General features: G+C 46.0%; 1 protein-coding gene across 2 annotated transcripts in view; it reads left to right on the top strand.

Moving 5' to 3' along the window:
• The window catches only part of gmds (GDP-mannose 4,6-dehydratase), a 263,585-nt gene that overhangs the window by 35,528 nt on the left and 208,587 nt on the right, over positions 1 to 19,470 (top strand). Inside the window, exons 3-5 of one of the 2 annotated variants that reach the window (XM_036522629.1) lie at positions 3,308 to 3,395; positions 4,119 to 4,142; positions 7,255 to 7,364. In XM_036522629.1, the coding sequence (XP_036378522.1) occupies positions 3,308 to 3,395; positions 4,119 to 4,142; positions 7,255 to 7,364 (222 nt within the window). The remainder of the gene's footprint in view (positions 1 to 3,307; positions 3,396 to 4,118; positions 4,143 to 7,254; positions 7,365 to 19,470) is intronic. The other variant, XM_036522630.1, reaches the window with a different exon arrangement.

The raw sequence follows: 19,470 nt of genomic DNA, 5'->3' as shown, positions 1-19,470 counted from the left end.
CCTCATAATCAAAGTGCTTTTTTGGAAAATAAATTGAGAATAATTCATTGCAAATCAGTTGTATCTCAGAATTTTTTAAAATTCTTCAAAAGTTTTTTCTTTGTTTTTCAGCAACAGAATTGCTGACCTGCTGTTCAGCGCATCCCTAGTGCATTCGGTTGCTTTTTTTTCTTACCCCCTGAAGTCAAAATATAAGCATCGGCCCTCTCGCCCCACCCCCAGGTGGCCTTTAGAAGTCCCTTGTTGTTACAGCCTGTCAGATCACTGGCGGGATCACTTTCCGCTAAAACCGGGATCAAGCGCGACGTGGACAACACCGCCGTATTTCAAAAGAATCCGATAATCTGCTACTCTTAGCCAGATTGTTAGGGGTGTGTGTTTTTTTTTTTTTAAACCCTACGCGTTTTGTGATTCGTCAAACGGACTCAGCCGGCGTTCCACCTGCCGGCCTAGAGAACCCAGACGCGGCTTTCATCGCCAAGCGGGACCCTGCCTGACAGCACGGATTCCTCTCTGGCAGCTCCCTCTCTCCCAGGTGAGGACGCAGAAAGAGAGAAGGATCCAGAATATGCGACTCGTCCTCATTCCCCTCAGCCAGGGAGCTCTGGTTGGGGTCACGCATGGACACGGGCAGAGAGAGAGCGCCCACCTCGGGGAGGCGAGGCCCAACCCTTGACACTCAATTCGTGGTCAAGTGCAGCCTTTCGGCAGCACTTATCTTACTTTACCTTAGCTTAGCTTAGCACCGCTGCCACCTTTGAGCAAGGCTTTTGCGGTTTCTCGTGCCTCCACATGATCCCCCCCCCCCCCCCCCAACAGACAAAGGTGAAGCAATCATGGAAAGACAGCACCCATCATCACACCTTCACTAACCGCAGAAACGGCCAAGTCTGCTCGATTTTTATTATTTATTTTTTTCTCATATACATAATTATTTTTTTCATCCCCTCTTCTTGCTTGCACAACAGGCCCTCACACCCCACCCCCTCCCCCAAGCCCTCACGCTGCTAGCTGCACGTAGGCCCGGCCTAAATGATTTTATTTTCCACAGATTATTAAAGCGCTGCGGCTCCCGTCCCGTCGTCCCCTCCGAATCAGCCGCTCTTTTTATTTTTCGGAGGGGACAAGGCACAGGAAGGCCGGGTCCCCGCCGGTGGCGCGCTGGGGGCCATTAAAGCCGAGCAGACGGGCAGGATGCTCAGTGAATAGAGGAAGGCAGGGGCAGGGCACCATGCCCTGTTACACGCTCGCTGCTCAGACCCCCGCTGTTATCTCCTCCGTGCACCGCTTCCTATGGACCCCCCCCCCCCCCCCCTCCAGCCCCATGCATCCCACAATCCTCTGCCTCACCCCTGTCCAGCAGGCCCCAGGCCCTAACTGTTTGAGTCTGCTGCTTACAGAAGAGTGTGTCTCTCTCCATCTCTCTATTCTCTTTGCTCTCTGAATCCCCCTTATTCACATTTTTGTCTCTGTTATGTATCATCTCTCTCTCCCACACTCTTTTTTTCCCTTTTCCCTGCATCTCTCTCCCTGTCTCTGTCACGCTCTTTCTCACTGCCTATATGACTCCCATTTTCTCTAATATTTCATTCCTCAGCTCTTTTGATGGTCGCTGTGAGTGCCAGCATCAACAGTTGGGGGGGGGGGGGGGGGGGGGGAGGAATCAAAACAACACAGCAGCTCGTAAACGCAGTGCGAGAGAGGCTGGGAGAGGACTGCCCGGGCATTGTCTGGAGCCCCCAGAGGCCATTACCCACGGGGAGCGAGGGCCACGCTCTTTTGATTCATCTCCCGAATCGACGGGGAGGGTAGCAGGGGGCTGAGTCAGACGCGACGGACGGTATTACACATCCCTGTGGGAAAGGCAGGAACTCGCGCGGGTCACGGGTGAAACGTTTTACTGCCACTGCTGACCACATATTACTGTTCCCGAGTGTGACAGAACTTCAGGGTGTCCTCAAGGTGATATTCTCCTTCTCATAAAACACATACACATGTAATGAATCCAGCTACATGGGCATACAGTACGTAGTAATATCAGTGGCCTGTGGTTAAAGTAAGGGACACCCGGCTCAGCTGATTAAAGATTCCAACTCCAACATTCCAACACTTTCATTTTTTCCAGGGTCTGACTGGCCCGAATATCGGCACAGTTCTGTGTTGTAAAAGTATAAAAGGGTGTAAAGTCCAGTGTTGTGCTTTGTGGCTGTATCCCCACCCATCCACAGTTTTAATATTTTAATAACCCATTTTCATTTCAGCGGCCCCTGATGATTCAGACAGATTGGGCTGAATGGAACAAGAGTTGCCAGATCCATGTTTCCTCCCCATTGCCAGATCCTCCAAATACCACCCAAATATAAGGAGCCACATGTTGCTCCACTGGGAGAACTGACTAGTGGAGGTTCCAGTCTTAGGGAGGGGGGGTGTTATGAAGAAGCTGTTATTTGAACGCGCTCGTAAAAATCCAGGGTTGGATGCCATAACAGACGATTTGCTGGTTTTAAACAGCCCTTTCCCGTTCAAGGCTGACTTAATTAGATAAAGGCCTCGGAGGAGGGCCTGGGCTGGATAGACGTGTTTTGTCTGTCCGTTAATGCTGGCGTGAATGTGAACCTGGGCCAAAGGCCAGGCCCGGTTTAGAATAACAGTGCAGGGGTGTCTCGGGTTTCACCTGAACCCCGGCCATAGCAAAAACGCACCGAAAAGCGCAAGTCTGCACTTTTACAGTGCACCGCGGTGCACACACATGCACACTGCGGAACATTGTTTTATCTGCCGTGCAAAATGCCCCCTCATCAGCTGAAATGTAAAGTCCCTGGACCACAGTGCGTCTGCGGCTTTTGTTTTCCCATTTGTTCTTTATGGACTTTTTAAAGCTGTTCTGTACAGTCTCATTGAGGCCTGGTCCTGTTCCTTTAGGTTTCAGTCCAGCGCACCTCCTTCTTATCCAAGCACATAAATGTCTGATTTCAGCCTTAATTAAACCAATTTAAACCCTCATCTCAGCTCATTAGCCATTTAAGAACAACAAAACTAACGAGGGAGTGCTCTGATGTATACAAATTCACACAGCACATTCAGCTAGTTAGGTCCCAACCAGCCATCCATTACATCTGTGTTCTCCAGTGGATAGAGTGTATTAGGTGATACATGTTTAAAAAGGCAGCCAGGCATCCCGAGTGTAATAGGGATATCCTTGTTGTTTATGGTGAGAGGTTTTTCAGGTGTTGGGTAACTGAATCTCAGTGAATTCCAGGTGTCTTCAGGTGAGTTTTTCTTCTCTCTTGTTGCTGTTTCTCCGCAGGTGCACGGCATCGTTCGGCGGTCCAGCTCCTTCAACACTGGGAGGATTGAGCACCTCTACAAAAACCCCCAGACTCACACTGAAGGAAGTAAGTCCTTTCGCAGCGTCAACAGTGACCACTTTGTGCCTTAAGTTTTTTTTTAATCAATCTTTTTCCAGATCAGTAATGACTGAAATATACAGTGATATGAAACCTGTGACCCGTGGGCCAAATGGAGATCATTAAGCATTTAGACTCCATGGTTTTCTGCCTGTTAGGAGAGTGCAGATTCCATCCTGGTTCGTGGATATTGTATATGTGTTCCATTTGACCATTGTCATATCTAATATCTAGTATCAGACTGTTTTTCACAATGACGCAGATTCAATGTGTGGTGTAATATTGTGCCTCTTATTTGTTTTTATAGAAAACAGCCATTGGCTTAATTGTGAAGTCATAGAACACTTAATAGTGCAGTTTGAAATTGAGATTAAGATTTTACAGCACTTTGTGACAATCTAGGTTGTAAAACAGTGCTGTACTTAAAAATTTGATTTAGTTGATTGAAGATCAGTTAAATCCTGATTTAAGCAACTGTGTTAATTTGATTTAAGTGACACAGCTTCCTCACTGTTGGTGAAATTGAATGATGACTTCACCATTCCCGCTTGATTGCCTAATGATTTTGCAGAAGATTCTTGATAATCTATGCAGCAAATGTGCTGTACATTTTACTGGCTACGGCAATGGTGACAATGTGGGAAATACACCGAAGGAGAGAGTGTTTCAGTATAAACAAAGTCTAACTTTTTACATTTAATGTGTCATCAGGGAAGGATGGATCATGCAATGGCTGTAAGTTTGATCTATGTAATATATTATGGATATTATGTGGGTTCTTACATAAAACCAATCATCTTGAAATGCATATAAATGAACAAGAATTCATTTAATAGCAAAATTTGGTGTTCTTTGACTTGGGGTGTCAGTTTTTTGGTGGTGTTGAGTATTTCTTTTTTGTGATCAGAAATGACAGGGAGCCACTTGGATTGGAAATCTGTCTAAATAAATGTATTGGCTCAAACTGCACTCAAAGGAACATCAACAACAAACCTCAAAAAACAGACACTCCATTTCTGGCCTAGTGTGGTAGCTACTTTAAGGTGATGGGACATTACAGCTGTTTTGAATCGATGAAAGAACTGTGTCTTCATCTTTGTGTTTTAAACTCTGACAAAGAAATGTGACCTGTTCAGATAAAGTATATTTTTTTCAACTGAGTAACTTTACAAGAGTCTCCTAAAAAGAAGTCCATCCACAGGTAGACTGAGAGATCACTTTTCTTTGTCATGATTGTGGTGCTGGCTTTTCATTTGGTTTTTCGGGTTGTTTTGGCTATAAAATAGCGCCTACTTATTTATCATTTCTGTATGTGTTAAACCGACATGTGTATACGTGCTGCATAGTACAACAAAGAGTTTAAGCGCCAAAGAAACCTTAATGAATAGGCTGTTTTTGTGTGCTCATCGCTGGTGACAAGTTCGTCGGTTTCATTAGCGCCTTCGAGCGGAATGCTTTCTTTCGTGCCTATGCTATACGTGCCGCCCACAGGTGTTACTATGGTGAGTAATCCTGTTTTCACTGCCGCTGTGTTTTGCCAACTAGAAGGCTCTAGGAGTTGTAAAAAGAAATCAAATGTATCGCAATCAAGCTATTTTGACAAGCTGAATCACACGTGCCCTGATGGCTGTGCGGTGTTGATTGCTTTGAGCCGTGTGGGGGGAGCGGCGTTCGGGCTAGCGCAGTTCCGACCGCAGGCATGGCGCAAGCGTCTCCGCGGCGCAAACGGGCAGAACAAGCGCGCCCTTTGTTCCGTCTCATCCTGGATGGAATGTCCTGCCGTGTTCTCAGAACGTCAGCCACGCCGACACTGACTCGCAAGAAAAGGGGGGAATTCTTGCTCTTTTAAACACCGAGTTTAAGTCAATAAGCATCCCCAATGACTGTTTAAAAGTGGCCTGGAATTCTTAAATTACTAAAAAAAAAAAAAAAAAAAAAAAGTCCAGACCACCAGTGCTTTGCTTGAATGGAATCATGCCCCTTCTTCCTGTAGTTTTGTGTATCTTGTGATTTTTTTATCGCTCTTATGCAGTAATTGTAATAAACAAACAAGTTATTAACTAATGTACTACTACTAACTAATGAAAGTTCCCTGGTAATAACTCACTGTCATGACGCCCTGTGCTTGCGGCTCTCGCATTTGTATTTTAAGCTATGGACACCTTTCAGGCCTGGCTTGGGGCGGTATACTGCATACACTGATTTTTCCCCTGTGTCAGGTCTCTGTTAATTAGTTTTGTGCTGTCACCGAATGCCTGCCCATATCCCTCTCAAAATAAAAGCGATAACTCAGAGAATTATATTTACCAGCATCGCTCAGTTGGGCTGAGCAGACGGCCAACAACCCCTTTCTTTAACAAAGAGGTGACGGCAAATATTTGGGAAGGGGTGTCAAATTCAGGTCAACATTCCGCTAACAGCGTAATCAGACCTCATTAACTGCAGGCTGAGATGAAACAATGACCAGTACACAGGACGTGGCCCCTGGACCAGAGTTTGGAAACGGCTATTCCAGACCACAGCGCAGTTGGCACAGACGATTTCTACAGCATTCTGTAATGCGATATCATGGGGCTTAAAAATATTGTGAAAATGCGACGAGCTTCGGCCAGTCTTAACACCACTTCAATGCTAAGATATTGTAACCAACATAATGTAAAGTATAATACCATGATACCATGTGAACCTGTCTAGGTGCAATGTTGCAGGTTTTTACGTGGTTGCATGAAACACACTTTACCACAACCCTGTCAATAAGTCAATAAACCCATAAATTTCATCCCATAATATGTAAAATATTATTTAGATGACTTCATTTGGTTGCAGTCCAGACGTGTTTTGAAAGTTCACAGCAACAGTGTGAATCAGACGCAGCCAACTGTTTATTGTCGGTAGCTGTCTGACGTTCATTAATTTAATCGATGAACTTGATAAAGCACACTGTGGATAGATGCTCATATCAAAACATGACAAAATTAATCTCGCTGGTGTCAAAATCTGTTATTACTCATGCCGTGTAAAGGGGGGAAAAAAATCATAACGACTTATTTATGGTCAACCGGAACAGTGTCTTGTTCAAACAAAACCGTAATACAGGAGAGGGTGTGGATTATTATTGCTATGGTTTGATGTGTTATTAGGTACACAGCAAAGCCTTCCACCATGATACCATGACATGCATTGCCAATACACGCCCTCGGGAGCTTTAATGCTTTTATGGAGCGGAACTCAGGTTTTAACTAAATAAAAGAGAGAAATTTTAAAGATACCTTCTTTTATAAACTGTGTGGTACAGTATATAATCCTCTGGAAAAGAAAATAGTTCTGATACGCCAAAAATGATATTTGCTGAAGGGAGCAGATATCTTTATATTTTAAAGTATAGCCTACAATATAAATCACAAAAAAACAAAAAATCCAAATGTGGCTGAATATTGCAAAAGGAATCTTTGAACCCAGAGGTAAGTAATACCAGGGAGTACTACACAGAAATACTTCACTGCACTTTGTCGCCAGAAGCTTGTCATCAAGCTACAAGACTTAAGTTAATAGGCCAGCTATACATGAAGTGATACTGGCTAACTTGATGGCATTCTCATTTCTGATATTTGTTGAGCAATCTACCAGTTGTACTAAAGGAATAAAGATACATCCTGCCTATAGGTAGCTAGTTAGCTCCCATTTCACATGCTGTAAATTAAATACAGTTCAGTAGTGATTTTCCTGAACGTTGTAGGCTGCTGTTTATGTGACAGGTAGTCACATAGGGTGTGTGGTTTGATCAGGCGAGCATAAGCTCTGTGCGCTGACTGGTTCAGCTGGTCTTCACCCTGTGTTTTTCCTTCAGACATGAAGCTTCACTACGGCGACCTGACAGACAGCACCTGCCTGGTGAAGATCATCAATGAGGTCAAGCCCACGGAGATCTACAACCTGGGTGCCCAGAGCCATGTCAAGGTAGGAGCCCTCGCCTGTGGCCCGTGTTGCCTTTTTAATTTTCACTCCCCTCGCAGTGCGGGCCCTCTCTTGCCAAGCATCATCACAAGAGCGGTGGGCTTTCTGGGAAGCTTTGTTTGTGCGTGTCGCCCTGTGAGGATGTGTACAGAGGAGCCCTCGCTCCTTGCTTGTAGTTTCTGATAAGACAATGCTCTGTTTGTCAGAAATGCTACGCTGCCAAGCAAGGCATTTCCAGTCTGACCTCCCCTCCCCCATTCCCCACACCCCCACCGGGCGTGGCAGGATCCGTGGTGGACAAAGTGCTCTTGTCCGCCCGTGGCTGCGGATGAAAGGTGGGGATGAGTCGGCCTGTGTCTCTCCCACGTCTCCTTCCACATCCTCTGAGGCCTGGGGGGGAGGGGGGGGGGGGGCATGACTCCGCACTGGACGACGGGAGCTCTCCCCTCCCACTCGGAAACCTAGCGGGCCAGCGGGCCACACACACGGCCGCTGAGTTCCCCGAGTTCCGCCGCGCCTCGTTCCTCTCGGCCCAGGCCTCTGGAGGAAGCCTTTAATGGGTCTTTTTTTTCATTTCCTGTATCCCAAGCAGACTAAATATTTAAAGACCCCAGTCAACAAGAAGATGCTTCACCACCCTCAGTGTGTGCAAAACGGTATTAAAAAAGGAGCTTTACTTATTTATTTTTTGAAGTTAAAAAAGACTTTTTAAATGCCTAGCCTCAAAACTAGGACTTTGTGAAAGAGAGAACAGGTCCAAGCTGAAAGGAGCTATGCTTCTTACACGCATTCAAAACCCTCCGGATAACCTCCCTGGTGAACCAGGAACTGTATGGGGGCGGTGGGCTGGACTGCCCACGTCCGTTTGGCAGGTGACTATCAGCCCGAATCCATTTTGTTAGATGGTTGTGTGACACAGACAGGTAATAATGGCATGGGAACCCCCAGGTCCCATCAGGCCGGCCGAGGAGGAACGTGTGTGTCTGGCAAACAGATGTGGCAGGAGGCAAGTTTCCTGGATTACAAAGCAGAGAATATTAGCAGCAGTTACGGTCACACGAGAAGGAAAAGTTTATTCACTGGCGCGGTTGCCTTTCATGTGAAATATTTGCTAGTATGCCTCAATTCCCTTATTTTGCCCGTGGAGGACAGTGAAGCGGCTGGAGGTTTCAGTCAAACGTCTTGGCCTTTTGACGAAACTGTGTGGGTGTTCACTTCCATGGAGAGAGTCATCAGTGTTTTACTGGCTGAGAAAAACAAGGGAACAGAAGCGGAAGTTAAAGCCTGGGAGACATTCAGCTGCAGCATCAAAAGATTATATAGTTGTGTGTGTGTGTGTGTGTGTGTATATATATATACACACACATATAAAAACATGCATATTTTACATTATTAAACTTATGCTGATTAATAACATAAACATGTCGTTGCTCAGTAGTTTGGTTAATATCATATTAATATATTAATATGAACAAAAATAATTCTGCTTCTTTGCTGTCATGTCATCTTTTTGTTACAATGTAGGCCCAAAATGATATTACATAATACATTAATAGTACATGCGTGCTTCCAGTTAACAGGCACTGGAAGTGCTTCAAATGATTCATTGTCATGAGGATGTTGAACGTCCATTTGGTATCCATTTGGAAGGATGTGATGATATCCAAGGGTCAACGAGCGTTGCGTGTGCATGCAGAATATTTCCGCAACATTGCTGTGACGTGGTAACAACATAACGTTGTGGCTCTGGTAGTGAAATGGGGATCTTTGGCTCCGAGGTGCTAGTTTAGTCTGAAGTGCTGCGTTCTGTGGGTGTTTGTTTTGGCCGGTAAATTAAACCAAAAAAAAAAGAACCCTCCCTATCAAGCCTGCATCTAATTACGTGTGGGCTACTCGAAAAGTAAGAAAGTAAAATAATAGGAAGTTGGTTTGGTTTCCTGCAGGAAACCAGATGAAGATGAAGTTGTTTCTTAAATCTCTCTGGACACGCTCTTGGGGTATGTCTGCAGTGTGGCAGAAAAAAGAGAAGAAAAACCAAATCGGCTAAAGTCAGCAAAGAGTTAAATTTCATACCCCAAACAGACAGAGTGAAAAAAATAAATACATTTCAGGAAATTAATTTAAGCCCATGTGCTTTTTTGAAGCCTACACACACATACATACATACAGACATACATACATGCATTCATGCTTGGATGCATACATTGTGTTTATATGTGTATATGCCAAACACATCCACATATATAATATCCACACACATGTGATTAATATTTTACTTTGTAATGAAATACTTACCCCTTTTTTCATTCAAAACAGAGGGCGATACCTGGAGTTCTTCCATCCCCAGCCTTAAAGAGGCTTCTGTGTGTATGAGTCGTGTTTGGAATTATGCAGACGTGCATGGTATTGTGATGCAGGATTTTGGAAAACGGCGGCATTAAGTATGCATGAGGAGTCAGAGGACAGGTGCTACGTGGAAGTTCCAAGACCATGACAGCCGCGGTGGTATGATTGTCCGTCGTAGGTCAGCCGTTTTAGGCAAGAAACAAAATGAAACAAAATAATAGTCCTTTAAACAAGCCCTCCAAATGTGGAAAGACTTGCCCGTGGCATTCCTCGCCTTGCAAACAAACAATGGAGTGCCATAGGGCCGCAGACTGGGGGATATAAATAATCCGTTTACTCCGCTGAGTTTAATTATTGATGGGAGGGGCTTGTGTGGCAGGTGCACAGCGTGGATTCACCCTGTACAGAGATGAGCAAAGCGGCGTGAAAGAATGGGAAGGTGTCACTCAGATGGCTCTTTGAGGCCTGCCTATTCTGTCTGATAGGTGAGGGTGGAAGCAGTACCATGTAAAATGAACAGCCCCGCTTGCCTTTGTCTGGTATACAAGTATGTTTGCCATGCCGGAAGGTCTAGGGGCAATGAACAGCACCTGAGGTGTTGCTGTGTAGGGGCGGGGGGAAGGAAATTAGGGGTTAGGGGAGAGGTAGGGGTTAGGATTAAGGTTTAGGATTAAGGCAATGTTAAGGTTAAGGTTAAAGTTTAGGGGTTAGGGTAGGGCTAGTGTTAGGGTCAGGTAAGGGATTAGGGTTAGTATTAGGGTGTGGTTTGGGGTTAACGTGTTTGGTTGGACATACCAATCATTTATCAGCTGTGAACACACGTCTTAACAGCTCTCAAAGTGCTTCATGTCAGTGTCATTGTCATTCTGCTGTCTGCTTCTATATAACAACCCAAGCAGGTAATTACAACAGTATGTTACATTATTACCATATTATTACCATGTCATTACTTTATCCTGAGCTGGAGAGTAGAATACAACCAGCCAGCAATGAAACCCCTGAGCTCTGCTTAATATCAGAAAATGGGCAACAATTTCTTCCGGAGAAGCTCAAAATTTGCGGGGACCACTGAATGTTTATGATCAGACAAGTTATTGCTATTTTTCAGATCTCATCCCCAACGTATTAAAGCATGTAGTAATTTTTGGACTGGCAAATACCATACTGACAAATTACCCGCACAGATACGGGCACACGCTCAGTGCTTTCACTCTGCTGCTGTATCTCCCATTTGGGCACGGGCCGTGATTGTTTTGTGAAATTTCCCTTTTCACTTTTGGCCAGCTGGTTTGGGTAAATTGCAATTTTGCTGTCTGAAGCATTAGTCTCTTGATTTGAACGTACTTTTTAGTTTAGTGGAAAACAGCTGTCTCTGTGTGCCGCTTTTCTGCAGGGAAGCCCCATGCAGCCTGGGGCTGCGGGGATGGCCGTGCTTTTTTGTGTATTCAGCAAAGCCTCACTTAACTTTTTTTCTTGCACAGTGTGTCCCTGCTGAAAATGTGCTGGATGAGCTGTGTGTAAATGTGCTGTGTGTAGAGTGTACTGGTATTGCATTGTATTGCAAAAGTGTATTTCCCCATGATTCATCTTAAATTTCAGGAAAACATTTCAACTTGTTTTCAGATGTTTCAGATGTTCAATATCTTTTTTTCCCTTTTAATATTGACTTCCTGGTTTTCACAGTTGGGATGATACTTATGATCCTGGTAGCACTGACTATGGGTTTAAACATGCAGATTTAAGGTTTATAGATTTAAAATGAAACCTACAGATTTACGCTAAGATTTAGTGAACCCTCACACCATTGTCTTCATGACCCACTCGTTTGACCAGCACCTTTGGTTCTAAGGTGTCATCCCCATTTGATACTTTTATTTTGTTTTTACTTTTTAATACTTTTGATTAATGCATGCTTTCCACCTTTTCATCATGTTTTGGAATCGGAAGTTTGCATATTATCCTCATTTAACCACAGCAACATCTGAACTTGTGCAGTGAAATCTGTCCTCCGATATATACATGCATGCCAACAGCAGCTTTTCCCCACAGTGCACTACAGTGAAGTGAGCACCAAGTGGAGGATAAGTGCAGCTCTGCTGACATCAGCCAGGTGGCTATTAGTGCTTGATGAGCTGCAGGGTACCTGGGAATGGTGGAATTAGGCAGAGGCCTTAGACTGCCCACAGGTACCTCTCAGGAGCACCCTTGCAATTAATTTATCATAAGGTTCAAAATCACAGCAGGGTCTCATACACTCCAGTCATCTGTACCGTCTATGAAAAGAGATTCAGTCTGTGGGGATATTGTTTATTTTATAATCGAATTGTGTTCGTTTTTGTGTTTTAGTACCTAATATATCTATACGTTTTGTACATGCATTTGTGCATCATCTTTGACATATTTGAAAAAAAGGTATTTACATCTTTGCACTACCCATGTGGAAAACAGGTCTATGTTTTTCTTCCTCTGGTACAAGGGCCTGCAGTTTATTTTGAACTGATTTATGACTAACTATGCGCAGAATCACAGGTGTCTTCTGTTTGGGACAGTTGAGCCTCAACGCCCTCCTCCCCACTTACCAAAAAAAAAAAAAAAGAAGAAAAAAGGGTTTGTTTTCAGAGCTTTGGTTTAGCACGCTGATTTCCGTAAACCTGGGAGTTCTTCCCATAAGCCGTCCCCCCCGGTGTCTTTCTGAGGCTCTGTCTCCGTATCTCTCCTGTTTTCCGTGTATGGGGGATATCCCCTGGCTGTTTTGAGGGATTTGCTACTGGCATTAGCGGCCGATTCACGTATAATTTCCTTTGTTTTCCTGAACCAGCGCCATCCAGATACCACCCGAGGTGCAGGGCTGAGCTCATGAGCCACGGGCCTCACTGGTGTAGCTTCAGTTCTGAGAAATTTGTCCAGTTTGAACCCTCGAGGGCTTTTAACCCCTGCTCTGCTGCTCCGAATGTCTAAAGAATCGATCCAAGAACCAGTAGTCCTTTTTACCTGCCCTTTCAAGGAGTTGAGCATCTGGGTTTAGCCTGTACTGTACAGTAGCCTCTATCCTGTCAGAAACAAGTCAATAATGTTTGTGTATTTATAAAAATGTGTGTGTGTGTGTGTGTGTGTGTATAGGCCTGTAGTCTTGCGCAGAGCTGATATATTGAACTGTTAGTTGATGAATTGACTTTTTTTTATGTTTTCATTGGGTGGGGTGTTTAATTTTTTTATTTTGGAAACTTTCTCGTTGGTTTGCAAGCATAGCAAAAACGTGAGAGGGAAACGCTCCCAGCAGGAAACGATTGGGGGCCGACAGGGAGGGGGCCAGCCGCTGTGAGCCCGGGCACACCGTACTGCCAGCAGCGTGTGAATCAAACAAGGCGTCCCCCCCTTCAATAATCTGGTCCTCATAAGCACCCCAATCCTTCTTAACGACCTCGGAGAGACTGTCACTTCGAAACCGCAATGAACCACTCCAGCCATGAAATGTAGGAGCCGGATCCGATTAGCCAGATGTGAGGGGTCCGAAGTGGTGGTGGCATTCTATTTAGGATTTGGGTGGGGGGGGCATGGTTTGCATTCTTGCCGTTGCATGTCTTTCGTTTGCTTACATCCTCTTGATCTGACAGGGTTCGTTATACGTGACTCGGGGGAAAATGCCTCCCGGTGTCTGTTTTCGATTTGCAGCTGAAAGGCTGGGGGGGGGGGGGGGGGGGGACTGGATGTTGGAACCACCTCTCGAGAGACGGCTGTATAGTTTGGGTTTGAATGCAGTGGAGCGACAGGGCCCCAGAATGGGCTGTGAAGATGTATGGCCTATGGTGTATCTTCTAGATCTAACCAAACTTTCATTAACATGTTCCTCAGCATGAGACTGTTTGGCCCGTAAGCCCTAGTGGGCCAAAAGAGTGTCTGGAATTCATTTTAACTATGCGATTCCAAATGACTTGCAACACGCTCGAGGCATTCCTTTTGATTCCGGGTCATTAGATTTGAAGGTAATCCGTACGGCGATAGATCATCGCTCATTAAATACCAAGCCCTGGGTTGGTTTACTTAGCGTGTGATTGCTATTTATATTACGGCCATCCTGAATTCCCATCTGTGGCGTTCCCGGTGCCTTCTCGCACGTGTCTGATTGTGTTTTAAACTCTCCTCAGTTGTGATCAGCACGCTCTCCACAGCGAGGGGTCGTTCACATGGCCTGTGTCTGACGCGGGCGTGTTTGCATCACTGGTGTGAATTTTTTAAAACGGGTCGTGTCTGCTCCCCCTGGCCGCTCACAGCGAGGGTGCAGCCCTCGCCCCTCTTTCGCATCTTGCACACCGTAACTCAAACAGAGCTCTGACGTGCCACTCCTTTGTTAAATAAATGGAGGGTTGGTGGGAACGGATTAAGCGCCTTAAGTTTTATTGCTGCGTTAGCGAGCGGAATCCGGCTCAGCCCGCCCTAAGCCCGAGCGAAAGCCCGATAAAGGCACGGCTACTCCGTGTCTCTCCAAACCGTATCCAGTGACTGTCAAAATACGGCACTTTCTCCCTGGGAGGGTTGCTGTCTGTGTGTAGGTGCTTCGCAAAGCATGTGTGGTATGTTAGCTTCACACGTTACCTCCCTCACGATCCTATGAGGGGAATTTTTTTTAAAAAAAGGTTTCATCCAGAATTTTCTGTTCCGTTGTCTTTGTATTTGGATCCATTCTGCGTTGTGCTGTAGCAGCGACCAGTACTGGGCAACGATAGAAGAATATCTGTCCCACCTGCGCTGACAGCTCAGCACACGGCTCATGTCCAGCTGATTCGCTTGTAGCTGACATTACCCAGCATTCTTAGCTCTCTGTCGGGTACTGACCTGATCCTCAGTCCCTTGTCAGTTGGCTAAGGAGTCGGATGTGCCAAACTGCACTGTCCAGACTGAAATGAACAGCCATTTTATTGGGACATCTGTCTGATAACTTGGCAAAGGTGGCTAAGGCATGCACCTTAGAGTGCATGGTGTATGGAATTCTGTGAACTCAGAGGACTCAGGTGTGTATGTCAAGGGTTTTTAACCTTCTAGAGCTTTCTTTGTGATTTACAGTGCTTTGGCATTGATAACCAAATGGCAACAGGATGAATGCTGTGAACAACAGAGCCTTTGTTTATGTACAATCTGATTTAATGTTCATCGTTTTTTTTTTTTTTTCACAGCCTCATTGGCTGTTATGTTTAATATTCCAGAAAGGAATGTGGAGTTGAAATCAAAGGGCTGTCGAGCTGAACCTAATTCGAGGACAAAGCACTTATTTTAAAATAAGCACCTTGTCACTCAGACCTTTTCAGTATCCTCACTCAAAAGTATTGGGATCAGAGGGTCAGCAGCATATGATCATAACCCTGTCTGTTGTATGTTATAGTTGTGAAACATCCATGTGTTATTTAGATACTTTACTTGTATAAACAGAATACAGTATATGCATGTGCTTAATTTCTCATTGGAGACCGATTCCAAGACGAATAAAGTTCAGAGGTAATTTGCAGTATGACTTTGGAAGACTAACACCACTGGTAAAACCCCCTCCAACACAAGTTTGGTGATGTTTCCACTATTGTTTTTTTCCCGATTTCATCATTCACATCCAAAATGATCTCATCCAAGTATGTGTATTTTTTTTCAGTATATCCTCCCACTTTCACTGTTACAAAGAGCGTGAATCATTTTGCTCATAAGCAAATGTGATCATACCCTGTTTACCATCCACGCGTGGGAGAGGTGTTGTTTTTTTCGGGCTCTTGTCGTAACATATCAATCCGTGCCAGTCCGTCTTATCAGATGCAGGCGTGGCGGCAGTTATTCACCCTGGCGCGAATAACACGGGGAATCCTGCCGCTAATTAGCCAACCACACAATGGGAGCGATTGTGCTATCCTGTAACAACAATCTGCTCGTTAACTTCATGGAGCGAAACCCTGGTGCAAATATTATTGGGTGTTACGCGGGCCCGGCTCTGTGTGGCTCGTCCTTCCATCGTGGCTGTAAAAGGCGGGGTGTTTTCGTCGTTGAGGCACCACGCTTTGGCGTTTGACGCGGTGCGTGCGCTTGCTTGGGCAGGCGTTGGGTTTTTTGGTGCCGCACGAAACCGTGGTGCTTCATCGCGCCAAGCCACGCACTAAATTTCACAGTGCGCTTTAGGAGCGACGAGCCGCTGACAAATAAACAGCAAAAAGGCGCTGTTGGATGTTTGCTCATTTGATCTGTTTAGACAGATCTGTCACAGCTGTTTACATATGGTGGGCACGAACAAAGATTGCATGCGATGATCAATTGCACGGTCTTCCCAGTCAGTTCTGGATCGTCTGGGATGAAAACGTTCAGATGTTGCTGCGCTCGTCCTGGCGGAGTCTCGGCTGATCCCTGGACGTGTGGAGGCGGCCTCGCCCCCTCTCTCCCTCTCAGATGGGCTCCACCTGCCGCCAGGACTTTCTGACGGGTTAGCGTTAGGGTTAGGGGGCAGGAGCCCTGTCACGGTGTGGGATTTGTTTGGCCATGTCCTCCTCCTTTCTGCTGCGCTCAGCCAAACCTCTGCTCTGCTTGGCGCAGGGTGAGAGAGGGAGGGTGTCGTTCTCGGTGCTAGCGGGGTGTCATGTTGCTTCCCAGAACAAAAGGCGAAAGGGGGAACAAAGCAGATCTCTTCACAATCGTCAGAGAAATCCCCCCTCAAAACTCATTGCCACATGGCCTGCCCCACGCCCCTCGAACGATTCAAGCTGATCTATTTTTTTTCGGAAAAACCACTTCATTTGTGGAATCCTTCTTCTTATAAATGCTGGGCCATGTGGCAAGTACCACAGCTGTACTTGTTCCTTATCTGTGCCAGATAGCCGCAGCTTCACTGAGCATCTGTGATCTTCCTCTCCTCGTCTACTGAATATCACAATCAACCATAGAGAAGAAGTGCCCTCGGTTCTTTTTTCTCTGAAACTCTCATTGTGACAGATTATTATTTTAACACAGAGCATAGAGTGCGGTGAAGTGCCCTGAAGCGGGAGCTTTGTATGGCATCCCCTAGTCTGGGAAATGCTTTTTTTTATCACTTCTGAATGTTCAGCAAACGGAAGTGGGTAGCTGGAGCCTTCCTCTCACCCACTGGCCATGGAGGGCCGGGGGACGGAGCTTTTGGGCCTGTCTGTGGTTTCGAGCGCCTTAAATGCTGCCTGTCTCAGCCGCAAATGTGCGTCTTTCAGCAGGGACCCCGCCACGGAGGGCGTCTGACATTACCCCTTTTTGTCCGTTTCCTTGGGACCCCCCCAGTTTTCTAAATAAAAGAGGAGAAATTGTACTTTGTAAGGGGTTGGTTCATTGCACAGTGCACTGTACAATAAGTTAACAGATGTCAAAATGTTGAATAAACTGCTGAGAGTACAGAGAGACTAAAGCATTTATTGTGGTCACAGAGAGTAGACAGTTTTGAGTGAAAGTGTGAATTTAAACATCTTATTGAGTCTTTGGTTCCTGGGTTTTTCTTTCTTTTCAGATTTTTTAGTTTAATAGTACAGTATTTCACCAAGATGAAAGCATATTGACCGGTAAAATGTTACTGGACATGTTGTAGATTGTGTTGCACAGTCTGGAATTTAAAGCATTAAAAAAAAGAAAACAAAAACAAATACATTTTTAAATTTCATGTTAAGTGTTAAACAGTCTAAGAAGTGGTGATCTTTGATGCGACTCTGTGTTGATCGGAGAGGCGAAAGCCTTAGAAAGTAGCTCCTTCCAGCAAATCTGTCCACGGCGCAATGCGCTGCCCGACAATCAGATGGCAGCAGTGAGCCACTGAGGCCGCCCGCCCCTGCTCACGGGCTCCCGAGATCCCGGTGGCGGCAGGCGACTTCTCCAACCCCCCCCACCAGCCTCCCGGCCATCCTTCCCCAGCCGCGGACCTTTTTAAGAAAAAGCAAATAAAGCCAGAGAGGCTGTGAGAGTAAAGCAGGGCCCCGAGGAGGGCTGACAGAGCAGCGGCGGGCACGCGAGAGAGAGAGAGAGAGAGAGATTGATGCCGGGGACTATGATGCACACGCCGTGAGGAAGGGGTGACCAGGGTAAGAGCAGACACAGGAGCGGTGCCTGGGCCGGGGGGGTGAGTGCTTTAGGGAGAGGGGGCTTTGAGGGCAAGTTAGAAAGCCCCTCCCAGTACCCTGCCCTCCGTAGGGGCAGGGCAGGGTACTAGAGGGTGGGGGGATGTCAGAGGGCGGTGTGGACAGGTGTCCCCCTGCTTGGGACCGCGGGCATTTCTGCAGCTTCTCCACTGGCCAGCTGGTGAAGGAGGAAGAGGAGGAGGAGAAAGAGGAGGAGGCGCTGGCCCTGCGTGTCTCATTCTCAGTCAAGCAGGTCTGCGAGAGGAAATGTCAGTCTGTGAATGAGGCGAGTGTAGCTCTGGGAATGTTTGTAAAGCTTTTTTTTCTCTGGTGTCAGCATTTTTCCCCCCTTTCTCTCCTTTTCTCTCTCTCTTTCTCTCTCTTTCTTTCTCGGCCTCTCGGTGGTGTAGAGGCAATGCGCCCCCACAGTAGGGGCCAAATTTAGGGCAGGCGCTGGGCCTTGGAATGGTATTGCTGCTACTCCAGTGATTTAACGCGGTGTGGTATGCTTGCAATAGTAGCCTGCCCCACGCTCCACGCCCCCAACCCCCCCCCCCCCCACCCCAGCAGCACCCACGAATAAACAAATAAAGCATCGTTGCTTTTAATTATCCCTGGGTCGGGTTAACACTGCAGGCTGAGCTGATAGCACAGTAACCAGCTATTATACTAAATATTTAGTGTGTTGCATAGCTGAGGCTGTAGCTACGGATTCCTAAGGGCATTTTGGCTCTCGAAAACTAAAACAATTCCTTAAGAAACGCTGAATTTATTAATAACCGCATGGCAGTGAAAGAAGAAATAAGATCAATAATAAAATCAGATAACACTCGTTGGGTGATTGCCCGGAGGGGGGGCCTTTCGTTCTTGGCTAGGGCGGGTACTAGCTGTTTTACCGACCGAGGAAATAGAGACGTGTTATGTTGATGCCATCTTGAAATATTTATTAGAGGTGGCATTATATGGTGATTGAGAGTCTTTAACCAGCAGCTTCAAGCACCACCATATTTCTTCTGTTCTGGGTGGATGCCATGGTATGTTCACGTTCCCAAATGGCGTTTGAAATGTTACTGGTATAAAGTGCTTAAATCAATGGGACATGACAACAGTCACTGTATATGGCTGTATAAATTTACCTGCTTGTTACTGTGTATTTAGAGCTGTTTGTAGTTCTAGTTCTACACTAGCAACACCATAAACTGGTATGTTTTGCCCATGTGACTTACTTTTTTTGTCATTTAGCATGCTCTTATCCAGAGTGACTTGCATAGGTTACCATTTTTATCCACTTATACAGCTGGACATTTTCTGAGGCAGTTGTGGGTTAAATATCTTACCCAAAGCTACAGCAGCAGTGCCCCAGTGGGGGATCTAACTAGCGACCTTTCGGTTATAAGCCTTGTTTACCACTATGCTGCATTACCGTACTGAAAAACGTGTACAGGTTTCCACCTGGCTGAGACTTCCACCTGACACTGGCTGGTTCCATGTTCCATTTCCCTCGTGTGTTAGCCTGACTCTGTTCTAACTTTGCATGTTTTTGGGGTGGGCCCGGCTGTGTGACCCACTCATCCAGCTGTTGAGATGGCTCGGGGTTCAAATGAGGGGCATTCCAGTTTCCCCCCCCTGCTCTTTGTGAATCCATGGTGACTCGGTGTTGTGTTGTG

Source organism: Megalops cyprinoides, chromosome 2 (genome assembly GCF_013368585.1).
Source record: "Megalops cyprinoides isolate fMegCyp1 chromosome 2, fMegCyp1.pri, whole genome shotgun sequence".
NCBI classification, from domain to species: domain Eukaryota; kingdom Metazoa; phylum Chordata; class Actinopteri; order Elopiformes; family Megalopidae; genus Megalops; species Megalops cyprinoides.
Note: the sequence above shows the minus strand (reverse complement) of the source record. Positions and strands in the feature narration are given on the sequence as shown.